The 24842-nt window shown below is 42.2% G+C and overlaps 1 protein-coding gene across 1 annotated transcript in view; it reads left to right on the forward strand.

Annotated features, from left to right (window-relative positions):
* Window positions 1-2811: 2811 nt before the first annotated feature.
* Window positions 2812-24842, forward strand: part of ccser1 (coiled-coil serine-rich protein 1) — a 191849-nt gene continuing 169818 nt past the window's right edge. The window contains exons 1-4 of the mRNA XM_049577884.1: window positions 2812-2989; window positions 16231-17245; window positions 17981-18398; window positions 23930-24114. Of these exons, the coding sequence (XP_049433841.1) occupies window positions 16256-17245; window positions 17981-18398; window positions 23930-24114 (1593 nt within the window). The 5' untranslated portion in view covers window positions 2812-2989; window positions 16231-16255. The remainder of the gene's footprint in view (window positions 2990-16230; window positions 17246-17980; window positions 18399-23929; window positions 24115-24842) is intronic.

Genomic DNA, 24842 nt, shown 5'->3' on the forward strand with positions numbered 1-24842 from the left:
GCATCATTCACATCACAAATCAGGATCTGCATGTTAATTCTACAACAGAAGCACAGGGCAAAGTCAATACATGGTGGCAGGCTCTTTCCCAGTCCTCAGCAACTTTTTTGCATGTCAAAATATACATATAACAAAATAATGCTGTAAATGAAGTGTGTACACCAACAGAATATATGCCCTTCTAGTTGTTACACATGAGTATTTGATAGCAGTAGACGCCATATAAGCAGTACAAGCAAAAACAATTGTAATCAACGAATAACATTTACAACCACTGAAACACAATATGTTTTTCACTCTGACCCTCTAGTTAACTTGTAAATTCAGGCATCGCTTTCAAAAAAAGTACACAGGAATATTGTGAATAAGAAGTTAACACCATAATAACACTTTTGCCAGGAGTTTGCAATTAACTCACTCATGCATCTTTTGTGTGTCATTAATTAAATACACTGCTCATTCATTCAGTATAACATTGGCAATACACAGGAATGTTGACTGTACAGCAGAGAATATTACACACAGGTGTTGAGAATGTTCACCAAAATAAAAATATCAAGAACAACATATTGACCCAGTTACTGACAGCACCAATATACACATGCTGAATATGCAAACACATAGTTAATAATTTATTGCATTTGAGATTGAGGCTCAGCCGCACCATTTCACGTGAACACTTGGGGTCAGATGTGCACAACACATGTGTTGCTCATGTAGAGATGTTAAAGGAACTGCTGCCAGACTAGCTAAGTCAAAATGTCTCACCAAAAATGAAGGGCTCAAAATAGAAAGACCAGCATACAGAGGGAACAAGAGCATGAAAGGAGCATCAAAAAGGGTTCAGAAGAACCAGGTATGACAGGCGAATGCTTTATTGCTAGAGGGAAGATACTGGTATTATATGAAACGAAGCCACCTGAGGCATCTGTCTGTACTAACCATGTCAAGCTATATTTTTGGGAAGGGGCTAAATAACGCTCCAAAGTTGGGCTACATTTTGGTAAGAGAAAAAATGGCATTGCCCTTTTAATTTGACTTAATTCACTTTAATTTAATTTATTTTATTTTATTTCATCTTATTTTATTTTATTTTATTTTATCTAACCCATATTAACCAGATAAGTCCTGTTGAGATCAACAATCTCTTACAAAGGAGACCTGGCCAAGACAGCAGCACACAAAAAGTTACAGCCAAACAACCACACAAATAAAAAAACATAAAATTTACACTGTAAATGTAGAAATATTAGAACACCTACGCACAATGACAAGAACCAACTGAATCATCCATCATTGTACTTCAGAGAGCTTGAAAATCAGGCCAATTCATGTAGTTTCAAATCTTTTCGAAGGTTATTTCAAGTGAGAGGAGCAGAGCACATAAAAGCTGTCTTAAGTCTTGAAATCTCAGACTGTAGCTACAGTCAGATCTCTGTTCAATAAAAGTACAAATGTACAAAGGTTCACCCAGTATGGCTTTATGAATGAACAAATACCAGTGACTGAGCATATGAAAGGTCAAAGACAGTCAACCAAGCGTGGAATAAAGCGCACAGTGATGAGTAAGGGCCTTACAATGTGTAATGTGCAGTATGATATGCAGTGTCTAACATGCACAAACTGCAGATGCATTCATGTGCAACAAATCACCATGATCCAGAACTGGTAAGAACGTAGCAGCAACCAGTCGTTTTCTGGCCTGGAGGGAGACACAGGACTTGCTTCTGAAATAAAACCCAAACTTCAGCCTCAGATATTTGTAACAAGTGACAACCTGTAACCTCTCTTCCTGAGCAGTGATAACATCAGGAGCGTTCACAGGCTTCTTCCTAGCATGTGAGAAACGCATAACCTTTCATTTGAGGAGTTCTACACACTGGGGTCCCTAAACTGTCTTGGAGTTGCCTAAATTAGGTATGAGTGGAAAACTGAGACACTTGCAGATTTAATGAGCTCAGCTGTATTCATGTGTGGTGTCTCCATAGTACACTGCGATCATCTGCTGCTGGTTTACTGGTTCCCAGCAACAGCCAGAGGAAGATCAGGGATACAGCCCTTGTCAATTACACTCCTAACCTATGGAACACACTACCTATAGATATCAGGGAAGCTAGTTTGCTAAATATCTTTAAAAGAAAGCTAAAAACAAATTTTAACTTTAGCCTTTAAGTAGCTCTGATTTTCCTGATACAGGTCTGAAACTCTTTCTTTTTGTGCTTCACACTGCTGCAACTCTTTTAAAATCATAGCTGATTTTATGATTTATATTTTTACAGCTCTGTGATTTTACTGTAAAGCACATTGTGCTGCATTTCATGTGTTGAAGGTGCCATATAAATTAAGTTAATTATTATTATCATTATCATTATCATTATCATTATAGTAGCCATTTCACTGCAGTGACACCATTTAAAATTGCCTGTGTTGGTAGTGGAGCTAAGGGTGATGATGGTGCTGGAGTGGGTGTGGGTGAGGGGCCCAGTGTGGAATAATTTTGCTCCCCCCGTGTTTAATTCCTTATGTCTAGCCTGGCTATACAACCCCAAAGGAGAGCAAATAGCTATCTTAGGGATGCAAAATGAGTGCCAGAATTTATCCAGTATAAGGCTGCAGGTTAAACCCTAATAAAGTATAAGAGGATCGATTGAGGATGGATTTATTGGTGATATTGTCCATCCATCCACCTGCTGAAGGATGCTGAGCAGTGTGAGGATGGGAGGGAGGAGGAGGAGGAAGAGGAGGAGGTGGGACGTCACGCTGTGCACGCTCGCGGCCTGCCGCTGCAACGCGGAAGCGAGTCTCCACGTCACTGAGGTGTAACACTGGCGTCAGTGCAACACAAGGTGCTACCTCAGTACGGTTTGTTACCATTGTACACTTCCACAGACCCTCGTGTCGGTTATAATAACTCAAAGCGGATATTTATATTCAGCTGTTCCTGCTCTGAGCGGCACCGACAGAGACACCGGAGTCTTCTTCACTGAAGGTAACGTAACGTTAACGGACGGTGTGTGTGTGTGTTTGTCCGCTGCCTGCTAGCAGCAGCCCGGCTGAAACACGGGACGGTGCCTGCTACAGTGTTTCCTGGGAACACCGGTGACCTTTACAGCTTGGAGAAAGCGATGTATACATTTTATTGACACCGTGTCGCGGGGACTGTTAGCGGCAGAGCTTACAGCAGCGGCTGGGTGTCAGTGAAGTGACCCAGCTAGCTAGGCTGGATTTAAGGTCGGCAGGCTTCGGAGCCTTGTTGACGTTTCGCTCTGACAGTTGTTGGTGTCCCGCTGGATGCTGCTGCTGCTTACATGCATTTATATCGCTGCATATTATCCCATGCACACTGTGTAACATGCTAACTGGATGTAGCTGTTTCGTGGACTGAATTATAAAGCAGCAGGGGCCCGTTGATCAGTTGTAGGAACTGTTGGTGATACAGTAAGCACACAGTAACAACATGCTAAGGCCCTGTCAGTGATGGGTGATGCTTCAGACAAACATGACCCCTAATCACTGACCATGACAACATGTCACTGTATCAGCAGTCAGTGTAACATTTAAAGCAAAACCTTAAACCAGGGGTGTCAAACTCATTCCACTTCAGGGGCCACATCCAGCCCAGTTTGATCTCAAGTGGGCCGGACCAGTGAAGTGCTTTTTTTAACCAGCTTGTCCAAACCAGCTTGCTGTTTTTGTCTGTCAAGCTGCTTCCCCAACACACTGCAGTGTAGAAGAGTGCACTGGCCACCACTGTGTGATAGAACATCATCAGCATCTCCACACACACATTAAAGGACCTCAGAGTCCGCAGGAAGAACTGCCCCCTCAGTATTAGAGGACCAGTCCAGCTTATCATCCATTAGGACCCCCAGATATTTGAAGCTGTGCACCACCTCAATGTCCCCCCTCTGTATGGAGTCTGGTTGATGGGGGGACCTCTTCCTTCTGAAATCCACCACCATCTCCTTGGTTTTGGCTGTGTTCAGGTGGAGACAGCACTTACTGCACCAGCCCCTGAAGGCATCTTTGGGGTTCCTGTACAAGCCACAATAGCAGTATCAATAGAGTAGAGTAGAGTAGAGTAATAGAGTATTTTTGTATGTGGCAGGACTCTTAGTTGTGCTTAAAGTCCACTGTGTAGATTGTGAACAGGAATGGTGCTAAAACAGTTCCCTGTGGAGCACCAGTGCTGCTTCTGACCATCCCAGAGACACAACTTTCACTTTCATTGCGTGTGCATGTTCTTTCATAGTTTTCCATTAAAATGGAAGCTACTGCAGAAGCAGGTTTAGTCATCCCCTGCCTTACAAACCATTTACAATCTGAAGTTTTGTCAGAGCCTCAGCAGCAGGGTTCCACTAACATTGTTTTAATACAGAAGTCTGATACAGATTGTTTTGTACTGAAGCTGCTGGTTGACAATATTTTGCACAGTGTTCAATATCTTCAAATATGACCACAGAAAGTATTCATTGTTCCTTCAGAGAGCTGTATTTTACATGAAGTATCTGCTCACTGTTTAAATTGCTCCTGAAACCTCAACATTAGGTGTGCAAATTCATCCAGAGGGCCAGATTGGACCCTTTGGTGGGCTGGGTCTGGCCCCCAGGCTGCATGTTTGACATCCTTGGTCATGTCATCTAGTGGGCCGGATAGGACCCTTTGACGGGCTCATGGGCTGTATGTTTGACACCCCTGCCTTAAACTGCCACACATAAAGAGCAGTGTTTTTGTTACTCTAAGTGCCTTCAGTGGCTCTGGAGCGAGCTTTGTAAACTCTGAGTAAATAACCCTGAAGATTTCTAACCAAAGGCCCAACTCTGACTCATTTTTAGCCACATGCCTCCTGCAAATATTTGCCCCATTTCCTACTTACTTCAACTGAAGCCTGCATGTGCATGGTCAGCCAGTACAAACACTGATGCACTGTGTTTGCAAATGGAAAACGCATTATTCTAGCATGTGCCCTGATATTGTTTAGTGCAGTGGTTCCCAACTGGTGGGTTGTGGGTCGTAAGTGACTTGCAAACGTGTCAAGTTTGTAAAAAAACACACTTTATGTTCAACTACAGTGAATTTCCAGCACAGAGCTTTTATTTTGAAGTGCTGTGTCCTGGTGTAGAGTGAGTGATTAACGGATTTAACAGAGACAGCAAACTAGCTTGACGACATGGCCAAACACAAGTTTGGCTTTGAATATATTTAACTGTGTGGACCTTGAACTAATGACTTAAGAGAAGTGTGGAGCCCATGGCTGGACCAGTTGGGAACCACTGGTTGAGTGCACTGGTTTCCAATCTGGGGGGTTCCGACCCCCAACTATGGATCGCCTAAGCTTCATGGGTTTGGGTCGCGAGGCCTTCTGATTTTATGGGGTGTAAGGAAATATATGTGCAGTAGGTCTGTATCCCAGCATTTCTTTCATTTCTGTGACGAAAACGAAATGAAATTGCATTTTTAAAGTTTACATTATTGTTCAGCTAACAACTCTAACAACTAACTCTCACAAAAACTCTCAGCATAAGGGCACAGTCAAGAGCTGAACACAAGCTATATTGACAGAGCCTTCACACTCTGCTAAAGAGCCAAGTCCTGAGTTAATAGTAGTAAGTAGTTAACCAGAAAGGTTATAGCACAATGGCCAAGCATCGGGGAGAGGAACACACTGAATTCATCCATTGTTAAAATATTCACAGGAAATTATCTGTTCAGAATTCATCCAAATGGCTTGTTTAACACAAACTTCCTGCGGTTTTTGTGTTCACAAATTACGTAAGTTCATTAATGTCAGTTTAATCTACTAAGAAAGGTGGTTTACAGATCTAAAATAGACTTCTTAGTGTTCATATAGCCCCAAATATCATGATTATCTGTAGATTAATTTATCTTTTAACCACTCTTCTAGCATAGTTTGAATGACACAGTTGTATTCCATGTTACTAGCTGTAACGGATTCATCTGTTCATTCATTCATCTTCTAACCGCTTCATCCTCTTGAGGGTCGCGGGTTAGCGAGAGGCAGGGTACACCCTGGACAGGTCACCAGACTATCGCAGGGCTGACACATAGAGACAAACAACCATTCGCACTCACATTCACACCTACGGACAATTTAGAGTTATCAGTTAACCTAGTCCCCAATCTGCATGTCTTTGGACTGTGGGAGGAAGCCGGAGTGCCCGGAGAGAACCCACGCTGACACGGGGAGAACATGCAAACTCCACACAGAAGGGCTCCCACGCCCGGGATCGAACTGGCAACCCTCTTGCTGTGAGGCGAGAGTGCTAACCACCACACCACCGTGCCACCCTGCTTGGATTTATAATTTATGAATTAATACACTTCTATATTAACAGCAGAAGTAACATACAATTTGGTTTTGATATGATACCAACCTATAGCCTGTTTCCAGCAGGATGGGAAAGTGTTACTGCGTGAGGTAAACAGTGGCTCACTTCTGTTACTCATCAGTGGAGCCCAGCTGAGATGTGGTATCCTACCTCTGCCAGTGAAAACTGGATGCTTCCACTGAATTCCAGAGGAAAGCCTTAAGTATCACCTGTGTGAGAGGTTGAAAATGATTCATCCGTTGTTTTTTATTAATCACTTTCCTTCCTGTGTCTGCACGTGTTTTCCAGTTTGCAGTGTTACTCACCTTGCCTGTGTTCTTTTGTTATCTGCAGCATGTTTCCTAAATGTTACACGTGTCTTTAAAGCCTTTGCCTGTGATTTGCTCGTGTTTTGTCTATTTGCATGTGTTTTCACTGGTTGCAGTGTGTTTCCCAGCCAGCATTGCACTGCTCATTGCTAATGCAAACGGTATCCAAATGTCAAATCGATGTTCATATGGCATGTGTAGCCTGAACATACATTATACTGTTCAGAGTAGCAGTGTTTCTGTTGGGCTTAAGGTGAGAGGTCACATTTGTCATTTGAGTCGTCTCTTGCTCAAGGCAGCTTGTTGTTTTGACCACATATCCTGGCTCGCACAGACACGGTTAGCAGTTTTGTTATGGTATATCTTACAAAGTAACATAGATTAAGCGGTAATACTTTTGTTATCATGTGGAAATCTGCCTGTTACACTATGGTGAATTGTCATGTGGTGGTAATCATGTCCACATTACTGTTGTTTCCCTCAAAATATGCTTGTAAACATTGGGATTATATATTGGGATATTGCGTTTTGAAGATGTCACCCACTGCTATCATTAAAGCCAGCCAACTGTGAAAACACACACCCACTAAAAGCAATTCCCTCCAGGCTAATACGAATTCATAACCTTGCTTTGGGGAGCCATATTTGTTTAAAGTAATCTCAAGATGCCATATTGGTCACCAGGAAACTGTGAAAGCTTGTATGAAGCATATTCAGTCAGTACTTTACACAGTGTTACTGTGTTGCCTAATATGTAGGCTCCATTACATGTCACAGAGGGTTATGGTTTGCATGTAGTGTGTGGTTATTGTTGTGAAAAAGATGCCATCGAGAACCTGTTCAATAGGAAACACCCAGTTATTCACACCCCACACACACCTTTCATTCTTTCAAACTGACTGATAATCATGTGTCAGTGTGAAAGTGCACTGCGATGGGAATTTGCACCCGTGCATTGACTTTCTGATTAGTGTATGTTCAGGCTGTAGAGTGTGGTGATAAGAAAATGCAAACTACATGGCAGCGCGGGAATAAAAGACTTCGAGCTAAGCTGGTTTATCTAGCACATGCTGTGATCATTAGGAGCATGGCAGGGAGGCTACCCTCCACTCCTAGAGCTATTCATCTCAAAATCTCATTGCCAACATATTTTGTGTATTGAATGTTAAAATTGCATCACGACAGTCTGTGTTTGAAATGGAAAGATGCATTCACAGTTGAGTATGGTGCAGCACCATGACCCTGTTGTTTAGGTAAAGTCCTGCAAAGCATTGAACCAGACAGAAACTTAGTTGACCTCATACTAGCAGTCAGAAGCTATCTGTGGAAAACAAACTATGGGAACTGTGGCAGTGAATTTGTGTTGCTTGTAATACTAATAACTACTTTTTAAAAGTTAATATTAGGCCAAATTCTGCTCTGATGCAACCGCAGAGCCTTTAAACTATTTGAAATTGAGTAGCATTGTGCTGTTTACCCGTCAATGTCAGCAGCACTCCTTTGGTGAGTGTTTTATCATTTTGGTTCAGTTGCTTTTAAGTGACACTACTGAAGGATTCAGAAACTAAAGCACTCCAGAAAGCTGCAGGTATCTGTAATGCTTAGAAAGGTGTTAGTCTAGTCCACCCTGAGTGTGCTTGATTTATTTCAGTCAATTTCTGAGTCCACATGCAAATGGAAGTCAAACACGCAGTAAATCAAATTGTGTTTGCTCTGCGCTTTGTTATTCAACAAAGCAGCACTATCACTAACTGCAGTTTAAAGCAGAGGGAAGAGAAAGTGATATGAGGTGAAGTTTGGCTTCTCTAACACAGGTAGTTCCTCAGAGGAAGCAGGCACCTGGGTCAGTGCGGTAGGACTTCTCTAACTGCTGTTTTTTTTTTGTGATCAAATGTTTATTAGGATTTGAAGGACATCAATACATTCACCAGCACACCAAAAGGCCTTTGAGAGCCTTCACTGTTCGAGCCCAGCACATTGTCACTTCCTCCTTTGCCCCATGGACGCGTGCTGTGGACAATTCCAGAAACACAACATCTATGAAATTAAGCAGCCACTGTCATCGAGTTAGTATATGGGGAGGTTTCCACCTTGTTGCAACTAGGCATGGGACGATATGAAAATTTCATATCACGATATTAGTGGCCAAAAATATCACGATTATGATATTATTGCGATATTAGCGCATTGCTTATAAAAGTCTTAAAATGCTAGGAAAAACAACAACCGTGGAATCACGTGACTTCAGAACATTTATTCTGAAAACAGGGCCTGTAAACAGAATCAACACTGACACTTGAGGTAGAGAAAATACAGTGTAGTGCAATGCATGATGAAACTATGCAAGTGCAAACTATAGTACTTCTTTCAACTTTCTTTTTTCAATAAAGTACTTTTCTGAGAGTCCTGAACACAGGCACTGCTCTGTAAACAAAAGGCTGCATGTCCAGCAACAAAGATATGAATATACAGCGAGATCAAAGCAACAATAAACAGACTGCTTATTCAAACATGTAAAGGCTGCTGTAATTGAAAACAAGGTGCATCTGCCACTGCCAGACATGTAGAAGACACTGTCTGAGTGAAAAATAAAAGTGACAAAGTAGAGCCAAATGCAGACTGATTGTACTACTCTGAAAAGTTAACAGTGGCTGCCTGGTTGCTACTTAGTACAGCTCTCTAGGGAAAATAAATAAAATAAAGGCACTGCTCTGTACAAAACAAAGATATACAGGTATCTACGAGGTCAAAGCACCAACACTCTGCTCTGCCAAACAGGTAAAGGATGCTGTAATTGAAAAGAAGGTGCATTCTTACCAGACATGTAGAAGACATTGAGTGAAAATAAAGTGCCACAGTAGTCAAAACACACTGATTGTACTACTCTGAGAGTAGTATTAATAAAATAATATTAATAAAATAAATAAAAAAATAACACTGGCTTCTACCTGGTAGCCTTGTGTGACTTTTGGCCTGAATGAGATGTGAAACCATAGCTCTTCACAGATTGAAGTGGAAAAATGTCAGCATGTTCACTTTTTCTGGCTTAAGTTTGGTTCTTTGAGGCGTAACAATGTGTCCACTGGCACTGAAGACACGTTCCGAAGGAACACTAGTGGCAGGTATGCAGAAAAGCCGGTGACCTTGGAGAGATGAGGCATTTCCTCTGCATGTTGCCTCCACCACAGCAACGGATCCTCCTCCTCCTTAATGGATGGAAGACACATGTAGACCTTCACCTCCGCCCTCACCTGTCATGATGAAACACACCCACACCCAACCCAGTGCTCAATTGTTTTCATGATATATTCAGATATTTCTATAAATATTAGAGCTGAACAAATAAAGTTATTATTTCCTCCTGGGATCACATTTCATCTCACCTTCTCTTCAGGAGTGCTACTGGCCCCTTCTTCTTCAGCTCGCTGCCTCTTGGTTGCCATGATCTTCTTCAGCAAGCCAGTTAGGCTAGGTGTCTTGTGGGACTCTGCAGTTCTGGCACTGGCAGTGGGCTGAGTCTGACTGGGCTCCTCCAGGTGTTCTTGTCGGACTCTAACTGGTGTGGCCCACGCCAGTTTTAGGGCCTCCTCTACACAGATGGAGATTGTGTTCTCAAGATCTTCAGAGAACTGTCCTTTGAACCGAGGGTCTAGGAAACAAGCAAGGTCAATCATTCTCTCAACGTCCTCCGAATATCTTGAGTCAAGGTCCTCCTTCATCATCCTCTTCATCTCTCTGACCAGTGATCCATCTTCTTCACATACATTCAGGATCTCAGTTTGGATGTGGTCCAAGAATGGCTTGAGAGCAGAGAGCGTGACCCTCGTCTCTGAGGCCAGTCCGTCTGTAAACTGGTGAAGTTGGCCAAGGAGGTCACACGTCTTCTCCATGACAGTGATGTCAGAATCTTTTGGCATCAGGTGCCATGCACCTCTTTCTTCTGCCAGAGCAGCACTGATTGCTTGTTGTTGGTTAAGGAACCGGTCCAACATTTTGTAGGTCGATCCCCACCGAGTAACCACATCATGGATCAATGCTTTTTTATCCATCTTCAGGATCTTTTGCTTAGCCTTAAGAGATCGCTTCCTCTTCCAGCTCCTTGAGAAGCCCTGGACAGTGGGACGGCAGGCTCGGACACCCTCTTCTATACGTTTCATCTTCAGGACCTTTGAGATGGCCAGGTTTAAATTGTGACCAAAGCAACCAAGCCACATGTTACTGAAATGGTGCAAGGCCTTTTGCATGTTTGAAGCATTATCTGTTGTGATGCACACCAGTTGCTCTTTCTTGATGTTCCACTCTTGAAGGATGTTCTCTATCATCTCTCTGATGTTCTCAGCAGTGTGGTCTTCTGGAAAGATGACAGTTTCTAGGCACCTGGACTCTAATTCCCATTCTGGTGTCACAAAGTGTATGGTGAAGCTCAAATATGGTTCACCTCCACCTCCACTACTTGTCCAGATGTCAGTGGTAGCAGCAAAGGAAGAACCCTGCGCCAACTTTGCAATGGTCTCATCTTTAATCCTGTTGTACATGTCTAGTATCAATGTTTTGGAGAAGTACTGTCGCCCTGGCACTTTGTACAGTGGAAATGCTTTTCTCATGAGCCTTAGAAAGCCAGGCCTTTCAACTGTGCGAAATGGCATCATGTCCTTTGCTATGAAATATCCTATTTCGTTGGTAATCTCCATTGCAGTCTTTGATGTTGGTGCAAATTCAGCTTTTTTTGCGAACATTTCTGGAATGCTTGGTTGCACTTGCACAGCAGCAGTAGACTCTTTGGGTGCCGGAGGTGAAGCAGCCTACAAATAAAAAAAATAATGTCAGAAGCATGAACTCAACTAACCCAATAACTATTAATTTAAGTATACTATTATAGTATTATTTCATCTTTAAGTATATTGTTTATATAGTATCATTAATTATGCAAGTTGAATTATGTAGTCTTTATTTCTGTTCACTTTACATAATGTTGAATGCTTATTGCTTTATTAAAGCCAGTGTTTCTCAAACTTCTAAATTTCAAGGTTTCTCTGAAAGCATACAAATGGAACAAAATTGTCCATTTAGTCACATTTGTATGCTATTGCTGTCAGAGTTACAGACTTGTATGGGTCAATTTAGACCCTCCTAAAGAACCCGCAGAGTCCCGGGATAAACACTTTGAGAAACACTGCTTTATTAGAAGGAACTGCAAACAGCGTTTACATGTTCATCGTTCAGCTTTAGAAATAATGTCATATTACACTTGGTTGCGTGCCGTGTGGTGCACAGAAACGCGACCACATTATTATTTATTTATTCGTTCAGTTCGTGTTGCCTTGTTGTGACTGTGTGAGCCTGGCTTAGCTTCGTAGCTAAAGCAGCATCACCGCAGACAGCTGCGGTGGCTTGGATTCAGGCTGATGTGCTACGTTTGGCAGTTGTTAGTTCTCACTGGCTTGCAATGGAAGTGAGAACTAAACAGATCGCCGAACTAGCGAAGCAGGCGGAACCCAGGCTAGCTGCACGTACAGTATCTCGACTCGATCAGATTCACAAACAGCGTCAGCATTTAATCATTTTTAAAACAAACGTAAACAATAACTATGAATTAAATGTTCTTACCATGACTTCGGTGAACAGGTCTGGATGTTTTTCCTTGAGGTGGGCCCGAAGGTTTGAAGTGTTAGCCCGAGGGGCTGGAACTTTTTTTAAACATCTCCTGCACACCGGAGGCTCGTCTTTTTCCTGCTTTTTGTTGACGAAGCCAAAGAATTCCCACACAATGGATTTGACCTTTTTGTTCGGTGGATAAAGAGTAGTTTCGGCGTCGCCTTCAGGTTCTGACTCAGATGAGAGCTCCATGTTTTGCTCGGCGCTCGCTGCCATGCTCGCTGCGCTAACAACAACACTGGCTCGTCGTAATAATTTCACATTTCTGTATTTTAAAAATAAGGGTATAACCTGTAGTTTATGTACACCTGATGGTAAGAAAGGCTAATGTAGTGAGAAAATATGGGGATCAGACCCTTGGTGCAGTATTATAACAGATAAATATCGGCACTATTTATCTGCTATAATTTTAGTTATTGGAATAATGCATAATAATTAAAATGTCCTATTATCAGCCCGATATACATCGTGCATCCCTAGAAAGGACGCAGTAAACTCGCTATTAACGCATCAAGGGACTAATAATGCTACATAGTGAACAACAAGTCAGTGTCAAAATTGGCAAAAGGAGAGCTAGTTAAAGTTGGCTGTTTTGTGAAATGTAGTATTTGGTGAAAAATTTGAATAAGAGCAAATGTTTGAAGGAGACATATGTTGATGTTTTAACAACAGTATAAAATGGATATTGAAGAGGGAATTATGATATATTAGTAAGAAGGCTTTTGAAGCAGTTATTTGAATTTTTTTTTTTTACATGTGAAAGAAGGTTGTTTTACAGGTTGGTTCATAGATGTATGATTTATGCTAATTCATTTAATTTCATTTGTGCTGCTCGTGTCCATACGCATCAATCATAGTCACAATCAGAAAAATTCTAATACACCTTCCATGACTGAAAAGCAGCAGGGAGCATCTTATTTTACCTGCCCCTCTCTCAAAACACAAATAATTGTAAGAAATAGATGGTCTGTTAAATACAGTTAATAACCAATACCTACAGTTACATCAGAAAGATAAATGAACAAGAATCAGAAGCCATATACAATGTCGCCTTCAACAAGGGAACAGCTTCTGCACGACAGCTCCATATAGTCCAATAGCTTCTTTTTTATACATTTCAGTAAACTGAAAAATATTAACACAACCCTTTAAATCATCCTGTAAAGAATTCCACAGTTTAACACCCACCACCGAAATACACTGTTTAAATATAGTCCGTGCAAACTGGTGCTTAAAGTCAATTTTCTTCTATGCTCGTCGTCCTCTGAAATAAGACCAAACAGCTTTTGTAAATGTTCTGGTAACACTCAAAGATGGTGTAATGAATAAGCCATCACTTCAGAGAGTTTTCTTATTACCCCTGACTGTTAAGAGGTGTTCTCAATCTGTCTTAATCTCTGTCTAATTAGTTGGAGGATGTGTACCTCGTCTTAATGAGCCGGGTCAGAGTGCCATGACCTGGTCAAATGGCTGTGTGGTGGTGATAAGCAACTAAGCGCTACCGAACTGCCGTCTCATTTGAAAAAAGGAAGTCTCAAATGTGTTTCAAAGCGTTGGATAAGGCTGCGAACCTGCAATGAGTTTTGACCTGCAGAGGCAGCTTGAAGTGAGAACAGACAGAGAGAATATTTACTACGTTTGTTATGTGTGTGTGTGTCATTTTATTGTTACTGTGTCATTACTGTAGCTGTTATTAGGCCTCCTCTGTCTTTGAGAATTATTAACTTTTGTATACGTTGCACTGAGGTAGCTTGGTCTGAAAATAGGGAACTGCATCACTGTGTATTTACAACTTGATCAAATTTACTTTCAAGGAGGTGACACACTCATAAGCCACTTCAGTAAAGGGTGTTAATGTAAGCTTATTACACACAGATCGAAAACAAAATGCTTCAGTAGCTTGCACAGACGCAGCTTCTCCAACGCTGCAAGGACTACACAGTCTCTGTTTGGCTGATTAACTGTAGGAAACAATGAAAATGTGAGTATTTACTGAACTTAATGTTTCCCTTTAATCTGTTACTCAACGCTTGGAACTTCAGTCAGCTTTTACAAGCAGTGAGACAACAACCGTGCTTTCAGTGAGAGGCTTGCTAATTTGTATAATGTGTAAGGAGTTTTGGAGGTGAAGATTATATGAGGCAAAGTGTTGTAGCTTTACACTCTCAGGCTTTACTCTCAAAGACAGTCGGAGCAGCTGAGACTGTATTAATATTCCTAATGTATCTGAGCCATAGACCATGAAATAAAGGCTTGTCTAACTTTGCTCAGTTTAGTTTTCTATTCTGTCCTGGATCTTTGTCTGAGATGATAATCTTAAAAGGCAAGGCGTACTATGTAGGATTGGTGGTTACTGTTTGTAAACATGCTCGCCAGGAAAGTGAAAGTAAAAGCCAACCCCGGATCCACTCCTGTTTGGCGTCCTGCCTCGCTATATTTGTGGGGGGTTTTGGCGGTGTCTCTTGGATGCCTGCTGCTTACGGTCTGGCACCTGGCAGCTATGTTTTTATAAAGCCATGACCTCACCTGAGCGCTGTGCATGGGGGTACACCATGAACGTCCCAAACACAGGAAAAAGAGGAAAATGAGAAAATACAGCGAGAGTCAACAGTTCCAGAGAGTCAACAGAGAGTCTCTGCTGAAAAATGTAATATCCTTGGAATATCCTGCATCTTTAAAAAGGGCCCTCACTTTTCTTTTTGTCTTCATTTGCATGCTGTGCTTTCAAACAAGTCTGTAACCAATTTCAGCAATATGTACACGTCCTGCTGAGGAGCACAAAGCAGTGGGAATGTATTTGAATCAGCATTTTTTAATGTATGAGTAGTGAGCACATCTGCAATCACTTAAATAATGTAGTACTGTATGGTCTGTCTTTGATTTACCCCTGTCTCTGTCTTTCTTGCTCTCCCTCCGGGTCAGTCCTGTCTCTTCGTAATTTAGCTGTCAGCTAACTGTTAATTGCAATATGCGGCATGTTAAAGAGACGACGGCGCTCCAGGTCTCATACTTGTGGTAATCACACGCATGTACAGACTGAACTAGTAGAACATATCTCATATATAGAATAACCTAGGGACATAAGCTCTGTGTGCCTGAGAAAACTTTTACTCGTGGTTCAGACCATGTTGTTTTACTTTATCATAAACATAATGAAATAACTGTCTCTTTTTTAGTGTAAGATGTCAGATGGAAGGGATGTGTAGGGTTAAAAATTCTGGTTGACTGAATGACAAATTCAGCTTCTCTTTCTGTGACCTTTCACATCCTTTATTCTTGTCTAGTACCGATGTACCAAAAACAGAACTGCACCTCTGATAGGAGTCTTTAGTATGCTAGGTATTGTCAGTTGCTAACCACATAATACCTATGGAAAAAAATTGTAAATTAGTTTATGTTCTGCTTTTGAAATGATTTCACCTCACGAACTTCACCGAAAGATCGTCTAGCAGCAACAGGGTTTTGTTTACCCATGAATTACTAATGCCTGAGTATCAGAAATCTCTCATTTGCTACAGAAGCATCTGCAGCAGCAACTTGTTTTGACTCATTCAGCGTGGGAAATATGATCCATTAATGTGAGATTTCTCACCTCAAACAGGCTGTACATTGGAGCTACTCAAATTTATTTATTTAAATGTATAAAATGATTATTCGCTAACCTTGTAAGCACTTGTTCAGAAGGTTGGTGAATATGAGCAGTCGCTTTATTTAAGATATCCTACCTGCCACATTAGAGAACATATTGCATATTAGAAGTTGTGAATGTCACAATTACAGATGTCTCATCACTTCCCAACAACAGATTTTAAAGGTCTAATCTTGTTCGGCTAGATTTTTGTCTTGGTACATATTGAAATTCAATATGCTGATGCATGTTATATCTGTCTAATGTTTTTGTTTTTCTGTTCCCTCAGATCGATCCACTGCCTCAGCTTCTAGATGGGTGAATCCGGCTCACGCCGCTCCACCCTCGTGTCCCGCCTGCCAATCTTCCGCCGCAGCAGCAGTAAGAGGCAGGACTCTCTCCCGTCCTCTCCCTCTTCAGGCGGACAGGGCAATGGCGTCCACACCTCTTCGCCCTCTAGCACCAACTCCAGTTCTGGCAGCACCGGGAAACGCCGGAGCCTCTTCCGCACTCCGTCCCTCAGTTTCTCAGCTAAACGGAATAGCGATCCTCGTGTTCAGCCTATCAACCTTAACCTCACACCCCCGCTGACCCAGAGCACTGACGCGAACGGAAATAACCAGCAGACGATAACGACGTCATCGTCGACAGGCTTCAGTGAAGGCGGAGGACGCCCCAAGTCACGCCACTCGTTCGGGTTTGGCAGCCATAAGCAAAAGAAAATCACACGCTCTCAGACTGAGGATTTTGAAAAGGCGTCTTCTTCCTCCTCCACAGCCAATCGTAATGTATTTATAAACTGTATCAGTGGCTCAGGGGCCAATGAGGGCGACGACTCCGGGTTCCTTGATGACTACAGTGGTGGCAGCAATAACAACAAACGGTCTTCACGGAAGAAGCAGCTGCTGCCCAAATCTTTCTCAGCTCACCACCGCTTTTCCCGCACCTCCGATCACCACAGACCTCCAGAAGTGAATCTGGAGCCTCCGAGCTCTACCACCATCACTCCCGGCGCAGGAGGGCTCACCCCGGGGTCATGGCCAGGGGAGCTGCTTGGTGCCGGCGGTGAGAGCTCACTCCAGTCCCCTATGATATCAGAGGACCGAACCACCGCCATCACTCCTTCAGAGTTCATCCCCATCACGGAGGATTCTGTATCTGAGGTGGATGCTCTGCCAGCTCCCAGCCCTGGATCTGGTTTAACCCCAGGACCTGTCTCTGTGCCTGGGCTGGCTGTTGACACTGCTCCACCTGAACCGCCACCTGCTCCAGAGAACTTCAGCGTGGCTGTCTCTACCTCCCAGGTATGTGCTCATTTTACACTCTTTTCTCTGTCTTTCTAAATCAACTGTGGTGCTTGTGAATCCAATATGTTAATCAGTGTTTTTCATGTTAAAAAGTTCCCTGTAATCATGATAAAAAAGCAACTTGATGAGTAGTTTGACGATAATGCTAAATTATCTGAACAATAAATCCTGCTTGCAAACATACAAACAGGAATGTATTTGTAAAATGATTGCACTATTAGTGTTTGAGGAATAGACAGCACAACCACAGGTGCCCTTGGATGTCAAGAACAAACACTATAAAGGAGGAATATTTATGACCACTGTGGGGAATCTGTGAAATGCGGCATAAAAATTGAGCACCGGGCATGAAAAGTCCGTTTATTGAAAAAGCTAAGGTATGAGAAAGAATACCCACGCATGTCTGAGAACTGCCCTCCACATTTCACACCTTTGTGCTTACAACTTTTCCTCCTTCAAAGAATTTATTCTAGTTTATTTCCTGGTGGAGAGGGGAACTCCAGACAAGAAACCATTTACCCAGTGTAACAGCTGCAAAGACAAAGTCCTGAGTCTGCATAGGCCATTCAGTAGTAAATACTGTGTGACTGTGCTATCAAAACATGCACACTTTGATGCCTAAGGACACACATTTTCACCTACATAATGCCTACTAAAATGGGTTCTCCTCTCTGTAAACTTGTTGCCTCGTTGAAGTTCAATTCTACACTCAATGAAATGTTCTCTTCTCAGGTTTTCTTCACTCCGGCCCAGTCCAGCGCTGAGAAACCTCTACTCCCCGACACCAGCACAGCAAACAACACAGACTATGAGACTGCCATTTCCCTCTCAGAGCCTGAGACAGCTGTACCCTGCCTACCTCTGCGGGAACAATCACTGGAAGAGAGGAAGGAGAGGGAGGAGGAGAGGAAGGAAGCGAGGGCTGAGGTGTCACCAGAGGAAAGGAAGAAGGTGGCGGAGGAGAGGAAGACAGGATACCACACAGAGACCACAAGTGAGAGCGAGGCATGTGTGGTACGCAGCGAGGGCTGCCACTCTAACCCCGAGCAGTCGGAAAGGAGGGCGAGAAACACGCGCTCTATTCAAGAAAGAGGAAGCTTCTGCGGCTGCCACGAACCGAGGTCCTCTCATCTGAGGAAACCACACGCAGGTATGAAACTCGCAGCCACAGACACACACACACACACACACACACACACACACACACACACACAGATATCATACACAAGTGCACAGTGGGTGTTAAAAGCCCACGTTGATCCCATATGATAACTGAGGGTTCTTTCACACCTAACCACTTAAACAGACTCTGGTCCCTTCGCTCGGTTATTGTGGTTTAGTTTGACTGGTGTGAAAGCTGTCAGTTGAACCCTGTTGCGGACTAAACAGCTGCTTTCAAGCAGACTCTGGTGCGGTATGTTTTTTGTTGTGAGAGCAAATGAACCAACCTCAGGGTTTTATGATGGCAGATATGTGATTTTAGCATGATTTCAAAAGCTAAACCACCACAAATAAATCCATCTGCTTACATGAAATCGGCCTTTGATCTCATTATTGATCTGTCTAAGGCCATGACCTATTTATGCAAATCTTTTGGTAACCATCAGTGTGGGTATTTTTCCTCATTGAAAAACTGTTAAAACTGCTGTGATTGTATCAGACTCTGTGTAATTCAGTCCATTAAGTGTGTAACAGTGATCTGTATAAGACACCTTCTTTTTGTCCAGGCTCTACCTGTAAGTCATTATTCATAAATGTGGTCATTTTAACAACAAGAAAATTACCATATTTAATAGTGTCATAATACTAATAATGCTTATAATCAGTTATCTCCAAAGAACCTAAATACACACATCAGAAGCATTGAAGTGCTGCATAAACAGTCACAGCAGGATTTAATTTCCCCAAGTGAGTCCTGATGATACAGGAAGAATATAGCCAAAACGGTCCAATCAAGGAGTTTCTTGTCAGCCTGTATAACTTAGTCATCTTGGTTTGGCAATATGGAACAGCAACTGTACCAGAACTAAAATGCAGCAGTGTATGTTTTTTTTCCTTTGGTCTGGACCAAATGAACTGAACTACAGGTGTGAAAGCGCCCCAGAACACAAAGACGGACACAAACTTTGCTTCCATACTTGTGTGACATTCTTTTGTAATGAGGACTCCATGAAATTCTTGAAGAGGTATGTTATCTCAAAGGCAGCAGCAGTAATGACTTTTTGCTATGCACTGATGATGTCTGCGGGCATATACACTCACCAGCCACTTTATTAGGTACACCTGTTCAACTGCTCCTTAACATATGGCAGCAGCTCAGTGCATTTAGGCATGCAGACATGATCAAGACGACCTGCTGCAGTTCAAACCATGGCATGGTTGTTGGTGCCAGACAGGCTGGTGTGAGTATTTCAGAAACTGCTGATCTACTGGGATGTTCACACACAACCATCTCTAGGGTTTACAGAGAATGGTCCCAAAAAAGAAAATATCCAGTGAGCAGCAGTTCTCTGGGTGAAAAGTTGATGCCAGAGGTCAGAGGAGAATGGCCAGACTGGTTTAAGATGATAGAAAGGCAACAGTAACTTAATTAACCACTCGCTGGAACCAAGGTCTGCAGAAGACCATCTCTGAACCAACAACACCCTAAATCTTGAAGCTACAGCAGCAGAAGACCACACCAGGTGCCACTCCTGTCAGCTGAGAACAAGGAACTGAGGCTACAATTCACACAGGCTCACCAAAACTGGACAATAGAAGATTGGAAAAACGTTGCCTGGTCTGATGAGTCTGGATTCCTGCTGCGACATTCAGATGGTAGGGTCAGAATTTGGTGTAAACAACATGAAAGCATGGATCCATCCTGCCTTGTATCAACGGTTCAGGCTGGTGGTGGTGGTGTAATGGTGTGGGGGATATTTTCTTGGCACACTTTGGGCCCCTTAGTACCAACTGAGCATGGTTTAAACACCACAGCCTACCTGAGTATTGTTGCTGACCGTGTCCATCCCTTTATGACCACAGTGTACCCATCTTCTGATGGCTACTTCCAGCAGGATAACGCACCATGTCACAAAGCTCAAATCATCTCAAACTGGTTTCTTGAACATGACAGTGAGTTCACTGTACTCCAATGGCCTCCACAGTCACCAGATCTCAATCCAATAGAGCACCTTTGGGATGTGGTGGAACGGGAGATTCACATCATGGATGTGCAGCCGACAAATCTGCAGCAACTGTGTGATGCTGTCATGTCAATATGGACCAAAATCTCTGATCAACATCTCTCTCTTTGATGGTTAACATTTATTATGAAGTTACAGAGATTTGGCGTTCCTGCTCCTTTGGCGGTTTTATTACCTCCTTATGCATGACTGAACACGTGAACGAGTGTGAACAACATAGCCAATAAAAATCTTTAGGAGTTAATTAGCCTCTCAAAGTGATTTCCCCAAGAAACCGGTAAGTAGAGGTGGGACAAACTGGGTTAATCATAATCGTAAGCGCTCTCATACTCACGTCTTACTGAGGTTGTTTCCACTTGATGATTGAAAGCTACCAGATGAGTAGTACTGACAACATAATGTTTTCCCCAACTTCCAGATTCTTCAGTAAATCAAAGTTCTGACAAAAAATGAGGATGTTTCCAAACATTATGAGACATTGCACAGCTTGAAAACTGAACTGATTCGAAACTCTTGTAGCTGTCACTCTGAGCAGTAACTCAGACAGTGGATCTGAAAACATGCCCTCAGTCTAATAAATCATTGGCAGTTGTGGGTTGACGGTTGTGAAACAGTTGTGCGTCATACTGACAATTTACTCTTTAACCAAAGATGATTTGTTACTATCCTCCTCGCTTTTTCCTCAGCTGCTGTAACATATTGCAGAGGAGGCTTCTCAAGCCGTCCCTGGTAACAAAAACATGAATAATTTCTCTCTAAATGTGAAGCTTATTTCTATGTTTCCCAACACTTGTTTACTTCATGTCAGACTTTGATCAGACACTGGAAAAACATGATTTTCTGCCTGAGTTTATTACCCTTTCAGGAATAGAGATAGATCGTTTCAACTCATAAGGAGTGTTGGCAAATTTAGGGTTTCACGAGGGCTAACTAACCGTGTAATTAGGAATCAGAGTTTAGTTGGTGTAACTGATAATTGCCTTTTGCCGATACTGAAATGCCACTTTATTAATGCTCTGCTTGTAGTTGAAGCTGTGACGGCGTTAATAAGAGATGTGGAAACTAATGAATAACATCAAGATTTAATCATGATCAAAATGTCTTAGTCAGAGTAGTCAACAAAATAATTAGGACTACAATTTCATTTAGAAATGTGGATGTTTGTACACAATCCAGCACAAATACTGCTGTAGGAAGTGTGTGAGTTATAGTTGATAGTTTGACACGCTGTCATCTCATCTCTCTCTGTGCATTTTAAAGTTGGCGTGATTGTCGGATCATTCGCCAGCAGTGTGTGCTTAGTGTGGTATCAATGGCCTATTGTACAATACTCCAGTTGGTCCAGAACCCTCTCCATAGATAATATCACTCCTGTTCTCCAGCAGCTTCACTGGTTTCTTGTTAAATGTCACATGGATTTCAAGAGTCTGCTTCTCACCTTTGAGGCCCTTCATATTCAAGCCCCTTCCTACCTGTCTGAACTCCTTCATATCTACACACCCTCACGTACACTTAGACCCTCTTCTGCAGTCCAACCCACATCACCATCTGCCCACTTGACCACTATGGCTTCTATGGAGTCTCCCCCACGACATTCGCAATATTGACCCCCTTTCCACCTTCAAATCTTGTCTCTTGTAAGGTGTCCTTGAGTGCTTTGAAAGATGCCTATAAATGAAATGCATTGTTATTATGATTGTTATTATGCATACACACACATACTACAATTCATGCTCGCAGGATAATAGCTGAATATTGATTTACACTTGGTGAATGTTTAGCTTCCAGGCAGTGGGAACTGCAAACAGACTACAGTGGTAACAGTGAGCTTGTCTGTTTTACCCCCCAAAAAATACATAATTTGACTATCAAACAAACAGTGTCACAGGTAGGGTCGGGCACCGAGAACCATTTCCAAATTAGAACTGGTTCCAAAATTCAGATTTCAAAGGAATCATTAAGAAATTTAAGTTTCCATTCTGCTTATTGGCTCTTAAACAGCTACACATTCTTTCTGGACCGGACGACACTACACAAAGCAATACATTGTGTTTTTGTTTTGTCTCGGTACCGTGGGAAGATCAATAAAAGATGTGCACCATTGACTGCAGGTTTTCTTCTCTGCTCCCATTGCCAACACCTGTTTGCTGTCAGCGCAGCTATCATCTCTATCTCGCTCACTGAGCTATACTCTTTATAACACTAGTCATCATTCTCAGACCAATTGTATGTTTTCCTCCCAAGTTGCAGTGAATGTTCTATTATGTTTCAATTCGTTTGTTTATATTGACCACAGTTTCATCTGTGAAGTAAACAAGCCCACCTGTGTCTTTCTGCACACATTCCTGTGAGTTGGGAGACAGACACGGTCAGAGCAGAGTGAAGTTTTGGACAGTAGAGCCAACGTAGTAACTTCACTCATGGTCCTCATGCATTTATATAAAAGAAAAATATTGTCCGTGGCTCAGGAGGTAGAGTGGTCGTCCACCAATCAGAAGGTTGGTGTTGGTGGTTCGATCCCTGGCCCCTGTAGGTTACATGTCAAAGTGTCCTTGGGCAAGATACTTAACCCCAAGTTGCCCCTGATGGCTGTTATTTAAATAACTTTTTCTTCTGTGAAATAATGTTGTGACCTGTTTTGAACCCGCCCCTCAAAGAATCAGGATCAAGAATCGTCAAAATCCAAATGATCCAGCTCTCACCACAGGCCTCTATTGTGTGGGCCTCCATGTCTGATTTTCCTGTCTTGTTGAAATCGTCTGATAGTCAAGTAAAATGGTTAGAGATGTAAGGAGACATGGTAATCATGGGTCTTCATCAGTGTTTTGTTGCTCAGTACGAAGCCAAAAAACTGCAAATATAATTTTTTGTCAGAGAGTGATTTCACAAGAACAAAAACAAGACATGCAGACACACAGGAGAAGCTTTGTGTATATGTGGTTTTGTGCATGTGTCAGTGTGTGTGTGGCAGAGAGAGAAAGAGGAAGAGAGAAAGTAGTCGGCATTGAGTGTTGTTTTTTAAAAAATGTTGTGTAACCTCTCGCTCAATGGGATGACGTGGCGATGTTTGTTTTGAAAATTGAGCAATTATAGCAATCTTCTGTTTGTCTGAGTGAAGAGTTTTGACCCTGGAACCTCACAATCATTCGCTAGTTTTATTGTTACACAGCAAGCTCGGCATAAGTACTCAGACCAAACTTTATTATTATAAAACCAGCATAAACACCACTTGACCAGAAGCAATATGGCTGAAGAGCTCAATAAAGGGAAGATTTAACCTAATAGAAAATGCTGAATAAGTAAGAGGTACTTTGTCATTAAGTTTTATGAAAATAACCTTATTTCCAACAGGAAATGGGGCTTCCTGCTACCAATTGGAAATATAATAAAGAAGATGATTATGTCTCTGCTTGTGGAATGACTGTTACAGTGGCTTCACCTTAATTCTTTTGTCTGTCTGACTTTCTGCCTCTCATTATTTCTCTCTGTCCTTCAGCCTCTCTGTGCAGCAGTGTCAGCCCCTATCATGAGGTGATGCGGATGGAAAGGCGTCTTCGCTCCTCATCGGAGGGGGCTGGTGGGCCTCGTATCCATGGAAACCACAGAGATGCCCCGGGCATGGAGGGATGTGGTCTGCTGAAACACAGAAACAACTCTTCCTCATCCAAAATGGGAAGTCTGGTAGGTTCTGAGCTGTGTGTGTGGGATATTATCAGTGAGTGTAAAGCCCCCAGATTATATCATGAAGACTCTTGTGAGTGCGTTTGAAGTTTATCATATAACCATAGCTTACTTTACTGACTTTAAGCTCTATTATCATTATATTGCACTTTAGCACGACACTGTTTCATACATACACCACTAGTGTAGTGGAGTATGTATGAAACAGTGTTGTGTGTGTAACCATTTACATTCTAATTAAATGTTTAGATAACCAGACCCCAGACACACACATACACACATGCAATTAGTGTGACTAAATAGCATAGTGTGTGCCACTTCCTCTTCTGTACATCCCCGCAGGAAGGCACAGGAAGTTTATTTATTCAGAAGCTTTTTTAACACAGAGGCAAAGAACTGTGCTACAACATTTCAAAACATAACGAAAATACAATCAATCAATGAGGGTAGAAACATGAGTCATAAAAAGACAAAACATGACTTAATAGGAATATACTGATGTGCAGTTGCAGGGCAGTAATAAATTGTCTAAAATTTAATAAAGGAAATAAAAGTACAAGACAGAGGAAACAAGAGAGAAGAAAATAATTGTGCTGTCTACATCAACCAATGGTTTCTTAGTCCTGATGATGCCCTTTAAAAGTTACCTGGAGTTTGGTACCGGTACTCAACAGTTCCTTTTTTCGGTAATTTACTCTCTCTGTACTAACAAAACATGTCATGTTACA

This window comes from Epinephelus fuscoguttatus, linkage group LG6 (genome assembly GCF_011397635.1).
Source record: "Epinephelus fuscoguttatus linkage group LG6, E.fuscoguttatus.final_Chr_v1".
Taxonomy (NCBI): domain Eukaryota; kingdom Metazoa; phylum Chordata; class Actinopteri; order Perciformes; family Serranidae; genus Epinephelus; species Epinephelus fuscoguttatus.